This window comes from Diorhabda sublineata, chromosome 4, assembly GCF_026230105.1.
Source record: "Diorhabda sublineata isolate icDioSubl1.1 chromosome 4, icDioSubl1.1, whole genome shotgun sequence".
NCBI classification, from domain to species: Eukaryota; Metazoa; Arthropoda; class Insecta; order Coleoptera; family Chrysomelidae; genus Diorhabda; species Diorhabda sublineata.
The window spans coordinates 21,007,183-21,027,487 of NC_079477.1; the positions used below are offsets into that span (position 1 = coordinate 21,007,183).

The window sequence follows — 20,305 nt, forward strand, 5'->3', positions numbered from 1 at the left end:
CTGTAAATTAGTAATGAGGAGTTGACACTTTTAAGTAGACTAATGAAATCTTCCCTAAGGGGCTCTACATTTAGTAAAAGTATATAAAGTTCGTCATGAGTTTTATTATAATATGTTTTATATTTTTGTGATATCAATGAAGACAAAAATATTTGATATAATGATGTTCCTATTTAGAATATTCTTATGATTCATATATATGCTGAGAAATATTTTGCAAAACAGAAAAATTAATGTAAAATCTGTAATCTTGCGGTGTATTATAAATATATATAAATAAATTATAAAAGGAAGCTTAACAAATGAAGATAAAGACTAAAAACATCACCTTATCGAGGTAAGAGGTCACATAATTCAGCTTTTTCTTAAACAATATCCATCTATTATATAAAGATTTTTTCTCTCGGCCGTTTAGCTGCAATTCTATTACAAGGTTAGATTGTATTCCCTTATTCATTGAGATTTGTAGCTGTAATAAGCAGATTTCCTTGCTTGCTGACATAAGCTGTAATAAACGGGTTTGAAGAACTAGGCTGACGCAGTCTAACAACTTGTCACCACTGTAGTTTTTGATTTGACTCTGTATGGGAATCAAACCAAATCCTTCCTGTGTGGGGGAGAGGGATAGCTGCGTTCACCAGTGCCGGAAAGGAGTTATCTGTTACTCTTTTAGAAAAATATGGGAACGGAGATCGTTAGGGGGATGCTATGCTCCCAACGGAAACGCTGTGGGTCGCCAGAGCTCTCTCCGTTTCCTTGACGAGGTTTTCTGTTTTGCCGCGTCTACCTTAACCTTAGTAGCAATACCCTTAAATGGAAAGTGCGCATAGACTGAAAGAGAATTCGGGAGTGTGAATATCTAAACAATATGTCTAACAATAATACTTATATTTCAACGATTAAACAATAATAAACGAGTCTCATTAGTCAAAATTTGAAAAAAAAACTAAACAAATGTTATGAATAAATGCAAAATCTACAAAATTATTTTTATATAGGCCGAATCGAACAATTTATAATAACACAAATTATTACTAAGCAACTTTGACCTAAGTGACTTTTTACCTTAGAAGTGAAAAATTATCAGCACAGATTATAATTCTCTAATTTCAATACTTTTATTTGATTACAAAACCTACTCAACTCAACAAAAACAGGCATAAGACAATTATATATAAACATTACTTAAGGCTTCTGGATTATATCAGGGTGTTTGGAGGGTGAGTAGCCATAGGAAAATGGTAATTTTTTTTCTATTTTTATAGAAAATCTCCATTTTTTGTATAAAAACTTTAATTATTTTTTTAATAACCGCTGAAATGTTAAAAAAATGAGTCATTTGTTAGTGTAGTCTTACCTTATTCAGATTTAATTATAATTTCATACAAACTATTCAAAAAGAAATAACAGTGAAGTATCAAACTTTTATAAATCAAAAAAAATCATCCTTATGTCAGCTTCAGATGGTAATAATAAAAAAAAAATACAGTGTATGGCATTTACAAATGTTTTTATAAACTTCTCTAGTTAATATTCTTTCGAACGGTATGTAACATGTATCATAACTAACCAGGTAACTCAATAAAAACCGGTTTGTCGTCGCGAATGAATTAAAAGGGTGAAAACCTAAACTATTCAATTGAGCAGGTAAAAAGTTTTTGTTTTGGATGACGCAACGAAAAAGTGCAATAGGTTTAGCTGTTGCACTTTTTTGTCTTCTATTACTATCTATGTACTTTATTTTGGGGCAATTAAAACAAAAAAATATATTTTTTAAATCATTACAAATCTTGTTCAAATTGATGTCCATTATTTCTGATACATGCGTAACATCTCTTTCTAATTTCCGGCTTAACCTGATTTCATGTTTCATTATCACAAATGCATTATCTATTTTTTCAATTAATTGCTCTCTTGTTTCAATGGTTTCCATATGCACTAGAGCTTTAGCACGACCCCAGACATAAAAATCAAGCGGTGTTATATCCGGCGACCTTGCAGGCCATGGGATGGGACCATTTCTGCCAATCCAAGCGTTGGGAAATGAATTGTCAAGGTGTTCCCGGACTGCTAATGTCCAGTGCGCTGGGCAGCCATCTTGTTGAAAAACAATGGGTTCTTGATTCTGAACATTTGGAACTTCATCCATGAGTTCGGGCAAATCATTTATTAAAAAATCTAGATAATTATTGCCATTCAAATTGTCTGGTAGAGAATGTGGACCAATAAGTGTATTGCCAATTAGTCCTGTCCAAACGTTAACCGAAAACTCCCTTTGATGTGTCACCGCTCTTTTCTTTTTAGGGTTTTCATCCTTTGGGGCCCAATGATTCAAATTATGAAAGTTTACAATGCCTTCCCTTGAAAACTTTGATTCATCCGTCCACAGGATACTTTTGAAGAAGTCGTGGTGGTCAACATCCATGTGTAACAAGAGACGGCAAAACTGGACGCGTTTTTGATAATCGTTTCCTTCTAGACCTTGCACGGGAGTGTAATGAAAAGGATGCTTTCCATTAGCGCGAAGAACAGACCACACTTTCCATGCGCTTAGATTTAGTGTTGCAGCTACAGTGCAGATACTTGTTGTGGGATTTTCATCAAAAGCTTCCAAAATGCGTTCGTCATCAGCAACGTTACGTTGTCTGGCAACTCCAGGTTCACGGCGATTTAGATTGCCAGTTTCCCTTAAGCGTCTAAATGTCGTTTCAAAAGTATGACGATTAGGTTGACGTCTATTGGGAAAACGCTCTTCATAAATTCTTTTTGCTTCTCTTCTATTTCCATCAGCTTTGCCGTAAGCCAACAACATATCAGCGTATTCCTCGTTAGTAAAAGCAACGATTAAAAATAACAGTAACAACAAAACTTAACAACAACAAACGAAAACAAAAATAATGTACAGATCGGAGTTGTGAAGTACAACACGTGTAGTAGCAAAGAACGACAAGTGACGACTAAATGCACCCGACAGGGTGCGCAAGTGTCAAAGGGTGCATAATAGTCAACAGATGAAAGAGATAGCACAATACTTTTAGCTGTGTTACAATGAGACAAAACTTTTTACCTGCTCAATTGAATAGTTTAGGTTTTCACCCTTTTAATTCATTCGCGACGACAAACCGGTTTTTATTGAGTTACCTGGTTAGTTATGATACATGTTACATACCGTTCGAAAGAATATTAACTAGAGAAGTTTATAAAAACATTTGTAAATGCCATACACTGTATTTTTTTTTATTATTACCATCTGAAGTTGACATAAGGATGATTTTTTTTGATTTATGAAAGTTTGATACTTCACTGTTATTTCTTTTTGAATAGTTTGTATGAAATTATGATTAAATCTGAATAAGGTAAGACTACACTAACAAATGACATCATTTTTTTAACATTTCAGCGGTTATTAAAAAAATAATTAAAGTCGCTAGAGAGTATGTATACGAGGATGTATTGATATCTAGTTAGCCTAGACCAGTTCCATGCATAAAAAAATAATGCGTTACCATAGCAACGAAAAATAACTTATTAGAAGTGTCAGTGTGAATTAAAAGAAAAAAGATGTCCACCGAAATAGTGAAAAACGAAAAATTGGAGTATCGAGCCATCATCAAGTACCTGTATTTAAAAAGGTTAAGAGGTAAGCAGATTTACGAAGATATGCTTAATACCCTTGGTGATCAATGTCCTTCGTATGCGACCGTGAAAAATTGAACTGCAAACTTCAAAAAAGGTAAATTTTCCGTTGAAGATGATGATCGATCGGGAAGGCCAGTTTCTGTGTCAGTCCCCCAAAATATCGATGCCGTTCTTGAAGCACTGAATATTTCATACGAACGCGTTCACCATATAGTTCACGTCAGTTTGGACATGAGAAAAATTGCTGCGAAATGGATCTCCAGATGTTTGAAAGTTTACAAAAACCGTGCAAGAGTAGAAGCATCGCGTTCGTCTGTGCTCGATTTGAAAACGATGTACACTTCTTAAACCGAATTGTTACTATGGATGAGACTTGGGTACATTCCTACGATCCAGAAACAACGCAACAATCGATGGAATGGCGACATTCTGGTTCTCCAAGACCTAAGAAGTTTCGTGTCCAAAATTGCTTCAGTTTTTTGGGATTGCCATGGAGAAATCATGTTTGATTTTTTGGATAAGGGAAGAACAATCAATAACTGGAGATTGCTATTCTTCAAAGGTGTTTTGTTTTTACAGGACAACGCCCCTGCACACAAATCTTATGTTGCCATGCAAAAAATTCGTGATTTAGGGTTTGGATTACTAGAACACCTTCCTTATTCACCAGATTTGCTCAGTCCGACTATCATCTCTTTCGTCAACTGAAAAAAAGTTTAAAAGGTTGTAAATTTACTTCCAACGAGGAGGTAATAAAAGCTGTGGAGGTCTGGTACATATTTCATACATAAAAAAAGACTATAGAATGGGAATTCTATTTTAGCGATGAATGTTAATAAGTTTTTTTTTATATAATCTTCTCGCAGTATTAACCACTAATAAAAGAAATTATTTCTTGGCTCTATTCATATAGATATGAAAAATAGTGATAAGTAGAATTATAACTTGATAAATCGTTTAAAAGGATATAGTAAAAGGTAAATAGATGCAGGCGTGAATATACTAACTGCCATTTTACCCATTGTTTTAATATATTTTAGTGTGGAATAGTGTCTTCTATACTTATATTACTATAAAGTTTTTATATTTTATTGTTGTTGATTTTGGTACTATATGTTTATTACTGAGAACGTCACGCAAAAACGCTGTTTGTTGTCATTATTAGTGTTTTGTGTTTATATTTGTCAAATTTGATGGAGCTTAGTCCTGAATTCTCCCAAGAAATGGATGTGGATGAAATTTTATATTAATTCTGCAGGAATTGACAAAAATTGCTATTTCGGCAACATTAAGATTACTACCAGAAAAGAGCAGAAGTCTATATAAAAAAAGTATGACGAATTCATATCTTGGTGCAATAAGAAACAAGTAAAGCATTATTCAAAGACGGTTTTGTTGGTATATTTCTCCATAAGTTATTAAAATTACAAACGAATGATGTTCAAGTTTTAAGATCTAAATATCTTGTTATAATAGTTGAAGCATCTAAAACAGACACCAACAGAGTATTTACCAATGAACAAAAACTTCTCAGTTTAATTGAACGCTATATCTCATTGATGCCATTATATAACCAACACAAACGCTTTTTTATAAAAATGGTAAATGTTCTACGCGGCCAATTGGAGCAAATACATTTTCGAAAATGTCCATAATAGCCTCTTTTCTGAAATTTGAGCAGCCGCATCTCTATACTGGACGTTGTTTCCGGCATTCTTCTGCCTTGATACTTTCAGACAGCGGTACAGATTTTTCAGCTATTACGACTTGGTGGTTAGAAATCCACTGTGTGACAGGAGGATAATTCGTTACAAAATAATACAACTAAAAAAATCTTTGTGAAACTGCAGTACAGGCATTTCATACCACTCGTTCTATGGATGCTGTTACAAATTCTATGACAAATATTATTTGGAAGCAAAAATGCTCGAGTAAATCATTTCTGTCTTGAAGAATGCATTGAGATCGAGAACTTTCTAAGCAAATTGTGTTATTGTATAGTGAAAATTTAAATTTTTTGTTAATAATGGATGTGCCTCAACATTTAACAAGACATGTGACGAATGAAGAAGCCGCTAGAATCATCGCGCTCATACAAGATGGCCGCAGTCAAAGATACGTCGCCGTGGTAATAGGAGTTCAAGAAACCACCATATCCAGAGTTGTTATTCGCTATCAAGAAACATGGGAGCTAACCAGACGACCCGGTCAAGGCCACGGAAGGGTAACTTCGGTAGTATATGATCGTTATTTGAGGTTAACGGCGTTAAGAATTAGGCATACCACCGCTCGAAGTATGCAAACAGATCTGTTGGCTGCTCGTAATGTCCGAATAAGCTTACAAACAGTTCGAAATAGGCTGAGAGAAGCAGGTATACGAGGCAGAGTGCCAGCTAGAGGTCCACGTCTTACCAGAAAACATCGAGTAAAAAGATTGGAATTTGCTCGAGAACACGCAAATTGGAATATTCAAGATTGGTCCAATATTTTGTTCATGGATGAATCAAGATTTTGTCTGTATTCATCAGATAGGCGTATACCAGTATATAGGCGACGTGGTGAACGGAACGATCAGGTTAATTTTTGTCAAACTGAAAGCTTTGGTGGTGGCTCTATCATGGTTTGAGGAGAAATTTCTTTCGAGGGTAGCACGGAGTTAGTACCAGTGAATGATGTAAATGCTGACAGGTACATATCCTAGAACCCCATGTAGTGGATAATGCTCGTCCACACGCTGCTAGAGTAGTTCGGCAGTACTTAGAAGAGGTCGAGATACCCATCCTGAATTGGTATGCACGTAGCCCGGACCTTAACCCAATAGAGCATGTCTGGGACCATCTAGGATAGCAAATTCAGCAACATCCGGCACCAATAAGAACACTAGATGATCTTTAAAATGTTCTTTTTAACTTCTGGGAAAACATGCCGCAAGGATACGTCCAGAACCTGTTTAGAAGCCTTCCAAGACGAATGGAAGCTGTAATTAGAGCGAGGGGCGGCAACACGTGGTATTAGAAATTCATTGGCTGGTTTTAGTTTAAGCACTGTTCATTTTTTTTTGTATAGATGTTTTGTACAATTTTCTTGATATTTTCCATGTTTTGGTAAATCAAACTTTTTGTCCTCTGTAGATTAAACTGATATAAAATAAATGTTGCAAAAGTCGTATCTATTGGTGTTTCAATTCGTAATAATAATAAAATTCGATAATTTTTGTGGACTATATATATATATATATATATATATATATATATATATATATATAAATCATGATTAATAAATAACTTGAAAGTTGTAAACTGTTTATCTTCACTTTAGATAAATATACGGGCGACGGAACAGTATTACAACCAACCCTTAAATTAAAATGTGATTAATGATCTCGAACTGAAATATCATTAATTGCCTACATAATTGTGCTTGTTGGGTTAAACAACTATAAAGCATGGCTACTTGTTAATTGATTTGCATTATATTGACTTCAAACATGTTCTCATAATGACACATAATGTCAAAACAAATTCTAGTATAACATAATCAAATAATAAAACATTGAATTAAAAAAGATCTAAATTTTCAGTAGATTTATCAATAATTTAATTAAATCCGATGAAACTAAGAATAAAACCGTTTGCTGGAACTGAAGAAGTCATAGAAGTTGAACCCACAGAAACTATAGAAGGCGTTAAACAAAAACTTCAGGATGTATTTATAGAATACCCATTTTCAGAACAAAGGCTCATTTATGGAGGAAAATTTTTAAAGAACGATAAAACTATCGAATATTATAAAATTAAAAATGGATGCATCGTCAATTTGGTGAAATCCTTGCGAAGTGCTTAGTATTTGAAATCTATTAATACAGATGAGTGCAATATTAAAGGCACTAGTGCAATAAAGATCCACTTTTTCCAGTAAATATATGAACGTAGAAAATTATTTTTAATATATGTTTATTTTTATCTGAAATATAGGTATACATGTTATTTACTGGTTTACATCAATTGAAAATTCCAACTATAACACTTCGATATTATATTTTTCCTATAAAAGGAACAGATTATATAATTTCTTTTTCATTTTTTGACACCTTATTTTCGACTTTGAAATTTAATTGTGTACTTTTTTTACAAATTGCTCAAAATTGTTTCCGTTTTGTTGATTTTAATTTCTCTTATTAGCAGCTATTAAGTTATCTACCTCAAATTTTATTTCGTCCAAACTATCTTTTTTCCAAATCGCAACATTTTCTTCTTACAAATCAAACTTTATATTCTATTAAAACGTCACCAAACATCAAATCAAAATAAACGCTAAAGCTGTATACAGGATGGTAGCGGACATGACATATTTTAGATGTCAAAGCTAGTTCAACTTTTAAAAAATTATCAAAAAAAACTAATTTTAAAACAGAAGAGACCTAAAATCAAGAGCATTAATATATCAAAATGTTTAAGAAATAAGAAATTAAAGAAATTTATATATATATATATATATATATATATATATATATATATATAAAGATAAAAAAAAATCCATCAATAATTACCGCATCCATTTCACTTGGAAGATCTTGTTCCTTTGGAACCATGGAACCATCAAGATGACACAAAGACAAAGGAACAAGTTTCACTGGAAATTGTAGGACTTTATTAATTTCTATTTTTTTTCTAGTGAAATACCCAAGAGCCTGCTTGCCTAAAATTAATTTTCCTCAAAAAATATATGGCATGGCCAAGAATGTTGTTTTATGCTGTAAAATTTAAATCAGTAAGTTTCATGGCGGGTCAAATTAACCCCCCACACTACTTAAAAGGTTGCACCTCAGATTTCTCACCTCTGTTCTAGCCGATATGTACGGCGCTGCAAAAAAGCGAAGATATGTACAACCCGAATCGTTGCGTAAAAATGCCGTACTGCCTAAAATTACCGAAAATGGGATGGATAATTTTAAAAAATTTTCTCTGCACCTGGTACCAGGTGGTGGTATTGTTGTACGGCATTAGGTCGTATGTCATTATTTTTGTACCTCCCCAAATTCTAAATGCTGTACAAACATGTAACCAAAAAGTACACCCTTTCCCTTCAGTGTTGGGATTACATTACCTGTGTACTCACCTGTACCGATAAGAAGTGAAGGCATAGTTTTTAAATTGTTTGTTACATAATATAGTACTATTGATTAAAAAAAAGTGATTCATGGGGGCTCAAATGATCCCTCAAAGTTTTCCATTGGGCTTTTAGTCTATTATGAATGTTCATAAACAATCAGTCGGCTGGATACAAGAATAATACAAGATAATAATAATTATTTCTCTAACAGTGGATATTCTCATTTTAAAACTCCCCAAGAACTGGTAACGTCGAATTTCTAGAACCGTTGGTGATATTCATACTGATACACTGTTAACACTACCACTACACCAACACTCAATTACACTGTCTGACGCACGTTTAGATAACCAAGTTATGGTCTTAAGAGACTCAAGGTAACCGTTTACCACGTTCTTTTTCAATGGCTTTTACTTTATGTATGTTAAAATAGCCATGTAAAATTTTCAATTCTGATTATTCACGATTCGTTCAGTTTAAGCAACCGCATGAATACTTAAATACTTAAACAACGGTCAGATAGATTCAGATTAACGATTTTTTTTCGATATTGTCATCCCACCCAGGTGAATCTTCGTTTAAATTACTCACAAACACGGGCACATATTCACTGCCATATATTTCATTTAATGAAATATGAGATCCATTTCAGTTGCGGTGTTATCAAGTAAAATTTCACAATACCATATTACGTTGTGTTACTGTTATATTTTTCCGACGAAACCAATAACAATGTGATGCGAATGAAAGCTAAAGTTAAAATAATTTGTTAATGTTCATATGGTGGTAGGTCATGCATAAAATCAAATCTTTGAAGTTATGAAAAACTTGTCGTTCTGAGGTCTTGCCTTCCTAAAAAAATGTCATACTGAAAGTATGTTTTAAACGAATATTAGTAATAAGTAAATAATTAAGATTGTTGTTACTCTAGCTTCGACAATTTTGTGTATTTAATAAAATAATGTTGCGGATGTTTTTTTAAGATAATAATATTCTAATATTTTTTTAAAGTTTCTAGGTTTATTATTCTATGAAATTATTGAAATTGTACTCTTACCTACAATTTGAAAGCACAATTTCTCATGGTAGATGTAGATTATCTAACACAATTTCTATTTTGTTGTCAAAACTTCACACCATTGACATTCTTATTAGAATTTATTGTAATTTTCTTACATGTATTATCATTTACTGTACGGTATGTATATACCATAACATTTTGTAAACATGATTTTTGAACATAGCTAAAACTTTACCATAAACGTGCTTCAAATGACAAAAAAATAAAGATCTTTGCTATAGAGCAAAATTCATATTTTTTATTATATATTTTACAACATACAAACATTTTCATGAGGAATAACTTTTTTATTAATACAAGGGTTGCTACTTAAGTTATGAGATATGGCAACACAGATGAGAATATTTCATATCTGCCATTCTATGGTAGTCGCACTTCACTACAGGATGAAATTCGTGAGGGTCGTCCACAATTGAGGAATACTTGGGCATTAGTTCCACTCGCATACATTCAATATTGCATGAGCCTGAAACTTTTAAAAAGATTTGTTCGCGTTGGAGACTGCATAATTTGACAATCGCTCAAAAAAAGCTCGCGTCGATTGGTGCAAAGAAATGCTGGAAAAATTAAATCCCGGTGCTTCAAAGGAAATCTATAAGATAGGACAGGCGACGAATCATGGATCTATGTTTGGATCATCCGCCGTACAGATCTTGTTTAGTACCCAATGATTTCTTCTTATTCTTCCAGATAAAAAATAAATTGCAAAGTCAACCTTATTCTACACCTGAAGAAGCGGGTGATGCTGTCAAATCATATGTTTTGGAGGTACCTCAATCGAAATGGGCAAAATGTTTCTACAATTGGTTCAAACGTATGCAAAACTGTATTGACCTTAGTGGAGAATATTTTGAAAAATAATTAAGCAATATCCAATTATAAGTATTTGGTTTTATTTGTCTATCTCGTATTAATAATATAGTACTCTCTCTTGGAAAAAAGTGGAACTAGATGAATTATCTCTTGGAATATAGCCAATGGAGGTTGAGGATTATTTTTATTGTATCACCTGAAGATTGAAGAAAAATACGAGGAAAAAATGGGAAGAACAGGCAAGATTCACAGCAGGGAAATCGACAATAGATTACACAATTCAACAACTTCTAAAAAAGAAAAAGGCCAAAACAAAGATGTAGAATTAGAAGTGCAAGTGAATGGGAATTCCAGTCAGAAATGAACCATATACATAATTAAATTCTGCGGATGACTAAGTATCCATAGCACAGGATCTGAGATATATGGTGACGAAGGAGGAGTATGAGAAATAAACTTTGACAAAACAGAATATCTCGCAATGACGGATGGAAGAGTGAATAACCTAGAAGATGAAAACCTGCGAAATAAAAAAGTAGATAAATTCAAATATCTAGGATTTATTATCACAAAGGACGCAACAATGGAAGAAGAAATCAAAACTGAGACAGATTCGAAGATGTATTGATTAACTACTTCCTATACAATGAAATACACAGAATGGTTCAAAATATAATGATATAAGGTGCTAAAAACTCGGTGATTAATAAAAGATATGTTAACAATAACGAATAATTAGATAGGAATGCTATTGAATAAATTGAGGAAGGCCCAGAAAATCTTGGCGAAATAAGATGAAGAAATGAGGAGAGGAGAATTAAAGGACGGCTATGACGTTATATGCTCAAAATTTAGAAGCTTGGAAAAAATATGACTAACTCCTATTATGCCTACAGAAACTGAAAACATTGATTTTTTTCAGAAAAACTAACGAAACGATTTCTTTTTCCAAAAAAAAAAAGATTTACAATAACACAAGTATTGAGTCCAACTTTTTGCGTGGAATTAATCCCTTTATTGCTAAATTCCAAAGAATTTTACTGAGCCTTTCTGTGGCTAAAAAATTGCACTTACAATAATATTCAAAACCATTTTTCTATGGAATTCTTAGATAAATATATCGAAAATTGAAAAACAGTATAATCAATTTCTTTTTCAATATTCGTCTGATCACAAATATGAAACGTTTTTCGAATTTTCAATTAAATAAAAAGACATTAAATATGATATTTCTATATTATCCCAATCATTTTGCGATATTAACCTTTACTGATCTTCTATGCCTCCTCGAAGTGCAACCACCAAATGCAGAATAGTGCCGCCTTTTAATTTGTAATTTCCTACTGTTTTGTCATCTTTTAACTGTTTTCCTTGAAACACAAGCCTCTGTTGAGCAGGTGGAATCCCTTCTTTTTCTTCAAGTTTCTCTTTTATTGTTAGAATTCTATCTGAAGGTTCTACATCGAGCATGCGTTCTTCTCCTGTTAGGGTCACTACTTTGACTAACATCGATGAGGGGAACACTAGAAATTTTGTTTGATTTAATCGATTACATTAAATCATTTTTAATAACCTTATAATGACATTTGATTTATGACAGATTAACGTGACAGTAAAGATTATAAAAGAGTCAATACATTCATGTGTATGTGATGAACAGATACCATAAAGTTATCGTTGACATTTCCTTTTTATTTTACTTATTCTCTTCTCAATTAATTTACGAAATCTACATCAAAATAAGGATTTATGTAACTATTAAGATATATTACTTTTATAAAATAAAAACTGTGTGTGAGTATATATATTTTCAATTCCATTACAAATCTACTTAATCTCGATAAAATAAAAAGTTTTATCTTTGTCTTACATGAACCGATTTTCAGTGTATAAAACATTATTGAAATTAGAAGTGGAAAGCAAACGCTTCAACTAATTTTTATAAGGTATTTGAGGAAAATATCAAATTATATCAAATTCGCGAATCAAAAACATCTAATTATTCCGCATCGTGAAATTTTCAAAGCTAAGGTCCAGTCTACCTTACGACTTAGTTATTTTAAATTTTCATTGAACAAAACGTTAAAAAATTATCTAAAGGTTGATGATTTATAATCCTGAATTTTTGTTTTTGGTAAGCTCCTTCATGCTGATTGTCACATATTCGTCGTATTTATTTTAATAATCTATTGAAGATGTTTATGGGTAAGCCTGCGAAGATGTTTGTTTTGAATTATTTTCATCACGTCTGTTTGTGCAAAGAAAATACTACCGAACGTACATATAATACGTTTTTATACTTGGATAGTTATTCAAAAATTTGGAATACTGTATATAAAATATTCACTTCCTTAAATTTATTTGCTTAAATTGCGCCAATAAGGAATGGAAATTTAATTGAGTTTATGATCCAAAATGAGCAAAAGCAGTATAATTCTGTAGAGAGTGTATGTCGATAGAATCTTTTATCTCTCTAACCTCAATCCTATGGTCGACCAGTGCCACCTGGTGGTATTTCTCGATGATATTGCTGGCTTTCGCATGTTTGTAGCAGTTTCTAACGTTAGTCGTCTAAAAATTGAGTCGGCAAGTAGATTTATCGTATTTTAGACCTGAAAATAAACCTAAAATGAGTATATCATGTTGGACATTTAAAAATAAAACTAAAATTGGTCGCTTTCTATTAAATGAATCTGAAATATGGTTTGAACGATGAGATCCAGATAGCGGGGATAGAGATACATTTCGAAAAGAATTTGTGGAAGCTTTTACGAACAACAGCTGTCAAACTATTCCTGTCATTTTTTGTCATAATTTTCCAATCCCGAAATCAATAATAATTATGCACAAAAATCCATCATAGAAGAAAGTATTGCTTCAAAAAGAAAATTTTATCATCACCACAGCGCTACTTCTCTGAAAATAAATAAAAATATCATTGTGGTAAAACAGGGCATGATAAAGCTTATTGTCGAAGTAATATTCCTAAAATTAATGTGATTACACCTTTTAGCTGTGTCTTGCCCAAATTACTCAAGGCAGATATTAAGTTTAGTGTTTCTGTGCCATAATGTCTTGAACGCAGCATTAATTTTTGTTCTGCTGGCAAATCTGCTGGCGATACTGAAATAGTAGTGAACGGTCATAAGTTTTGGGCTCTAGTTTTACAGGTTTTACATAGATCTCTGGAATTGAAATCGTCATAATAAACTTTTTTGTTTCTGATACTTGTCTAGACTATGATGTTTTGAGTGTCCGTGATTTCTCGAAGATCTCAGCTTGGTGACCATCACTGATCATCAAGGTTCCCGAATAGAAGTCAACAACTGCCAGGAATAGACAGGATCGTGGATACTTTTGTTTCTGATTCGTTTGACTTAATTGATTTTTCCGAATTCCAGAATAGACTTGAGGAACTGTTAAGTGTGTTCAATCGAGGGACAATTGAAGACAGATATTATTTGCCGCTCGAGGATCAGCTGGATGTCGAGAAACATATTTTACCTCATTAAATATGACCTCTGCGTTCCACCAGATACCGATCTATAAGGAATCCATCCAGAAAACAGCTTTTGTCACCCGGAGGGGTATTTCGTTTGTTTAAGAATTCCTTTTAGTCCGACCAATGCCTCGACCGTGTTTCAAAGAGCAGTTAATCTTACTCTTTGGAAATTGAAAGATTCTGTGGCCTTGGTCTACAAGGCAGGGATGACATTTCAATTCAAACTCCAAAGGAAGGCATAACCCACCTTCGCCTTTTTGGAAATACTCAGTACCGCTGTGTTTTCTTTGAATATCCAGAAATGTTGATTTCTTAAATCCAGTTTGGAATATCTTGGAAACAAAAATTTTGGTAATGGCTTTAAATCTGGACGATTGAAGATACACGCACTTCTGGAGTCCCTAGTACGTCAAATTGGTTCGTGAGTTCATGGGTATAGCAGGCTATCTCAAAAAGTTTGTGCCTGATGTTCCATTCCAGTAGAATGCAGAACGACAGAATACGAATCCAAATGAATTGTTCAAGTTGATAAGCATTTCCGTACTTGCTTGGTATAAAATTTGTGATTGTTACTGACTGTAATTCCATCAAGGTGACGATTACAAAGAAATATTTATTACTCCGAATTGCTCTATGGTGGGTGAATTACAATTTACTTATTATAAAACTATATATTGTTAGAAATCAGCTGATAAACAATTATTATTATCAGTTATTTTCCGATTTTTATTTGAACACCGCTTCCGGTCAAAGTGTGTCAGCTTACGTGTTGATAAGTTTTTCATATTTACGAAGCTTGTTGATGAGTAGACAGAAAGGAATTTGTTATTTTAGGGCCGCATGAATCTCGGAGGAAATAAAAGAATGGATCGGTGCTCAGGTTAACATGCCGCTTTCGTTTAGTTGTATTTGTAATAAAATTGAAGGCTATACGACTGCATCAGTGTTTGATATCTTATTTTTTTGAGTAACTTTCTAACAATATATCAATCAACTTCCGGGAGAACAAAATTTTAGCGGAAAAAATTCATACCACAATATATCATCTATTTTATACTATAAGGTGAACTAAAAGAAATAGACCTTTTGATTCAAATGCTACTTGCCTTTAGTTCTAATTTCTTCTACTATAACAATCGATTCAAAAACTGTATAATTTTATATTTGATTTTTAATTCTTTGTAGATGATATTTACAAATTATGGTTGGATATGAGGTACAATTTTATGTCTCTTACTCTCGAAACAAGAAATCTCCTCAGTAAATTGAGTGCTAAATACCTTCTAGCAATAATCACAAATGGACCATCAAAAGCTCAATGGGAAAAAGTGAATAAATTGAATATTCGACCTTACTTCGATCTTATACTTGTCTCAGGTGATCTACCCTGGGAGAAACCGCATTCGAATATTTTTATCAAGGCCTGCAATAAATTGAATATTGAACCACATCAAGCAGTTATGATTGGTGACAAACTGGAGACAGATATTTTAGGTAAGCTTTACTCGTAAAAAACAATATACTGCTTTGAAAATATTCGATCCGAATTCCAACATCTCACCCAAATTCCGTCACCTTTTTTTTAATAATTAAGATAATGCTCTATTGGATTCACGAAAAAATACTCATCCTTACTTCTCAGAAACCTGCAAAATTCAGTTTTATTGATTAAAAAGTATCAGTACTAGAGAATTCCTTACAATCGTGTATCAACTGTCGAAGCAAAACGTCTTTTCTATTAGCCTCGTGCACGTTATTATTCAATTGAAGTTTTTAGGTATATCGTATTTCGTATTATTTTACAGAGAAAAGCGGGTAGCAGGATTTGAGTTACAATAAAGCACAGAGCGGGAAAGCCGTCAGAAGTGACGAAATTCCAAACAAAACACGTTCATTCAAATGGTTTTTTCATACCAATTATTTTAAGTCCAAAAATATCTCAGTAAGAATGACATTTGATAAAATTCCCAAAATAGAGATTACGGAGTTCTAGACAATTTTAAATAATTTTTAGTCCAGTTTTTTTTCCATATCTGACTATCTTGAATTGATAAATATTGAATGATAGAATTCGAAAGGAATCAAAATTTTTAAAATCCGCAGTATGGTTTTCCCGATCTATTCCGAAGATATGCAGTAAAGTCGGCGCATTTTCCATACTTTTAGACGCAAGTGTAGAGAATTCTAGTTCTGCATATTAAACGAGTATAAGCATTTCCTGTCACCAAAAAATAGTTATGTGACAGTGTTCAGACGGACCAAACCCATTTTCACATAATCGCCCCCGAATACATTGGTACAAAACGTTTTTAATCAACATTCGAAGGAAACATCCGGGATTTAACCGCAAATAAGACTAAGATAAACGAACATGCAACTACAATTAAGGACAGCTGAAAGAAGTTCACTAGTTTATATCAACTATAGAGTGAGCACTCTACAAAAGAAGTAATGTATAAAAGAAAAAAAACCGGCAGTGGTTTCGTCTGAAATCTGGCAGAAGTATTAGAAAAAATCAGAGCTTGAAGAAAAGAGTTGAAAAACAGAAACAAAGGAAAAAAGATAAATTATAGAAGAGAGGGGTAAATGAAAAAGCTATACAAGCAGATGACGCTCTAAAATTGACTGAAGCAATAATAAAAAAGTAAATGCAAAAAGAAATTTTAGCAAAGTGAAAAATAAACAACAAAAAAGTTCTGAGGTTACTGCGACATAAAGATTTTACTTAGAAATTCACAAGAAAGTTGTTCTGAGGATCATGGAAATAGTACAAAGGAGAAGAAACAAAAAAGAACATTCAAATAACCAGAAAAAATGATTGTTTTGCAATCCAATATAAGAAAAAACCTTATTCGGGACAAGTTATTGAGATGTGTACAAAGTACTATAAAATCAAATGTATCACTAAATGTGGTCTCGCTTGGAAGTGGTCAGACAAAGATGTTATACTCTGAGATTTCGACGATATTACATTGATTACATATCAAATAAGCCGACTTTGGAATATTTGGTGATGTGTAAATAAAGTTAATTGGTTTTTGTACCACAATTTCAACCAAGCAAAAACAAACTTCTTAATAAACGTAAGTCATCGATATTTGTAATAGTTTTTTCCGTTCCCATTTTAGTATATTAGCAATTTATTAAAAAAAATAATTTGTCTGGGATACTAAAAATTAATAAATATTATTTAACGATTGTCCAAAGATTCATCATATTCCAAAAACATTTCATTATGTTGAAAATCAGTCCATGGATAGTAAGAGGATTAAGGTGACGAAATTGGGATTTACTGCGGTGCTAATTAATACAGTGCTTCTACATCTACATAAACAAAATGGTACGTGATCTAGCTGACAAAGTAACCGCTACCTTAATTATTGGTGACTAATTTTCATGCGGCGGAACGCATTTTTAATAAGATACCCCTACCGCGGGGACTTATTTAAGTAAGCTTTTTCATAAGTTTCAACGAACATGTACTAGTAAAAAGAATTGATATAGTTGCAGAAATTGTAGTAAACTCTTCTTCTTCTTCCGTAGCCCAAATAGAGTCTACCTGTGGAGTCAGTCATAGTACAGTACACAGGATGCTGAGCAAAACTAAATGTTATTCAAACAAATTAAAAATGCAGATGACCAAGACCGTACACTGCATTCTGTGAAATTATGTTCACTTAAATTCTCCAACAGTCAGACTATCTAAAGACAATTTGCTTCAGTGGCGAAAGTACTTTTTTCCTTGATTAAAATGTTAATACTCAAAATGTGAGGTATTGGAGTGACATAAATCCTCACATGTTTCTTGAAAAACATTCACAGATCTCATTAAAAGTAAGTGTCTGGGTAAATATTTTGGGAAACCACATAGTCGGGCTTCTTTTTTAATTTCTAAATTAACAGATTAGGTATATCTCGAAATATAGAAAAAGTAATTCAAGCGCCTTTTTTTCAACTTCAACTTTTTTCAACAATTTCGTAACTTGGAAATAACGTTGCTTGTGCAAACTATTACTTTGCAATAATACGTTATCTAGATGAGGAATATTTTTGTACACCTTTAAGCTGAAGTTTAAGATACAGGTCCTGACAGTATTAACGTTTTAAAACAACGAATTGCTAAAGTATGTAGGGCCCTTTCCCCTGACACATTTTATCAAATCTGACAAAAGTTTAATAATAGGATGTTTTACTGCCAGGAAGTAGATGGAACCCATTTTTAAAAATTATTAGAAGTTGTGTATTTATTTGTATTTATTTTCATTATCAAAAACATCGTAAATCCAAATGATTGAATAGCTATTCTAAATACCTTTCAAACGATGTATCATTTGCCATCAGGTTCCATTTAACATTATTGGTTTTAGTCTAAGATTATATACTCGGTTTTAGTTACCTGATCGTACCGATACCTTTTACGTCACATGTTACTATTAGTAGAGAAGCTTACAACAGTTCATTTTCAGGCTCCAATTTTCAACAGTGTTACTATTTTAAGGAAAAAAGGGTGGAAGAGAATCTTGAGAAGCATAAATTGAATTCATTCAATTATTTTAATGTTTCATAGTTTGATTGGTATTTTCTCATAGGTACATGGACTATATATTTTCAAATGAAATTATAATCTATGTTTGTATTAATAGTAATTTTTTAAAATGTGTCTATTATGAATGAAATTTATTGTTTTTAGGAAGTATTAATTCCAATCTTTGTGCAAGCATATGGTTACCATTTGGCGGGGAAAAATTAAATGGAAATGGACCCATTCCCGATTTCATTATAAACGATATAACCGAGTTAGAATCTTTACTGTTGCAGATACATAAGATGAAAGCAGTTTTGGTGTACAGTTGAGTGATATTGAGGATTCGAATAGTAATAGTAGTGATGGTAGCTGAACGAACCTATGATAAAGCAGGTGGATTTAAAACGATGATAGTGGTTTGATTTCAAAAAAATTCTATTTTCGTATAAATATTGGATTAGCTAGCATGTTTCAAGGATTTTAAAATAAAATAAAAGATAATTTTAGTCAACAATATTTTATTTAAGTTAAAATATAAACAATTTTCCTACAATATTTCTTAATTTTTATCTTATTATTAAATTGAACTACCATAAAATAAATGTAATTTGTAATTATACAAGAATTTCTTATTTATCATCAATTTTGTTGTATGAGTATAGGGAAGAGGGCAGAGTAAACAAATGGATAACGAATAAGATGGAATGAATCTTTAATATACCTATTTTTACTTATTGATACATTGGCCAGCATAGAAAGCGTCGCATTACACCCCTCGGAACAGTTTTGCATGCATAAGAAGCACACAAATGAAACAAGTGGCAAATGCACTTCATCATGAATAAATGTGAGGTCTCATTTGCAAATAGGGTGGACAATGAATAGTGTGAACCAAACATAGTATTCGCATCATCAGCTGAAAACCCAATCATGTTCTCTTTGTAAAGAATATTTTTATTATCAAAATATCCTTTGCTTTCATCATATAATATTGACATAAAAAAATTATCTTCCACATTGTAATCTACTGCCGATCTGGCAGTGAGCGCCAAGTGTTTTGTTGTTGATTTGTCTGTGCATCAATAATCAAAGAAAATTTTTCAGTTTGTGAAGTCTCAACTAATTCGCTGTGAGATAACTTTTCGAATGTAATTTCTTTGGCTATTTCAAAATCCGAGCAAAGATTTATGGGTTCCTACGTAACGGATCGAGATTTGGAAAATAACGTACCACAGCTGAACCCTACTACAACTGATAAACAGACTCAGTCTTTAACCTTGAATAAAGAAGAAACTCTACCACTAAAACCATTAAATCTAAATGCAGAAACCCTGGAAAAAATATTTATTTCGCCAGAAGAAGTACTGCCGTTTCCAAAGCCTAGCCAGGATAAGCACAAATAAAGGGAGAAAGACTGGAAAAACAATGATAGCAACCGACACCCCTGAAAACGATGAAATCAGGAGAAACAGGACCAAAAAAATACAAATAAATCAAACTAAAAGTTCAAAAAAAAATAGAAAATATAAGGTAGTAGAGACCTCTTTCGAAAGTGAAAATAGAGTTTCCCATCTGTCAACAGATGACGAAGACAGTGCAGAGGAAGAGTGCTACTTTTGTGGAAATTCAAAGA

At 32.7% G+C, this 20,305-nt stretch overlaps 1 protein-coding gene across 5 annotated transcripts in view; it reads left to right on the forward strand.

Moving 5' to 3' along the window:
- LOC130443611 (N-acylneuraminate-9-phosphatase) overlaps positions 1–19,291 on the forward strand; it is a 37,613-nt gene extending 18,322 nt beyond the window's left edge. Inside the window, exons 3-5 of one of the 5 annotated variants that reach the window (XM_056778386.1) lie at positions 15,333–15,641; positions 18,614–18,736; positions 18,838–18,944. In XM_056778386.1, the coding sequence (XP_056634364.1) occupies positions 15,333–15,641; positions 18,614–18,714 (410 nt within the window). In that variant the 3' untranslated portion in view covers positions 18,715–18,736; positions 18,838–18,944. The other 4 variants (XR_008909864.1, XR_008909865.1, XM_056778385.1 and 1 more) reach the window with 4 other exon arrangements.
- The last annotated feature ends 1,014 nt before the right edge of the window (positions 19,292–20,305 follow it).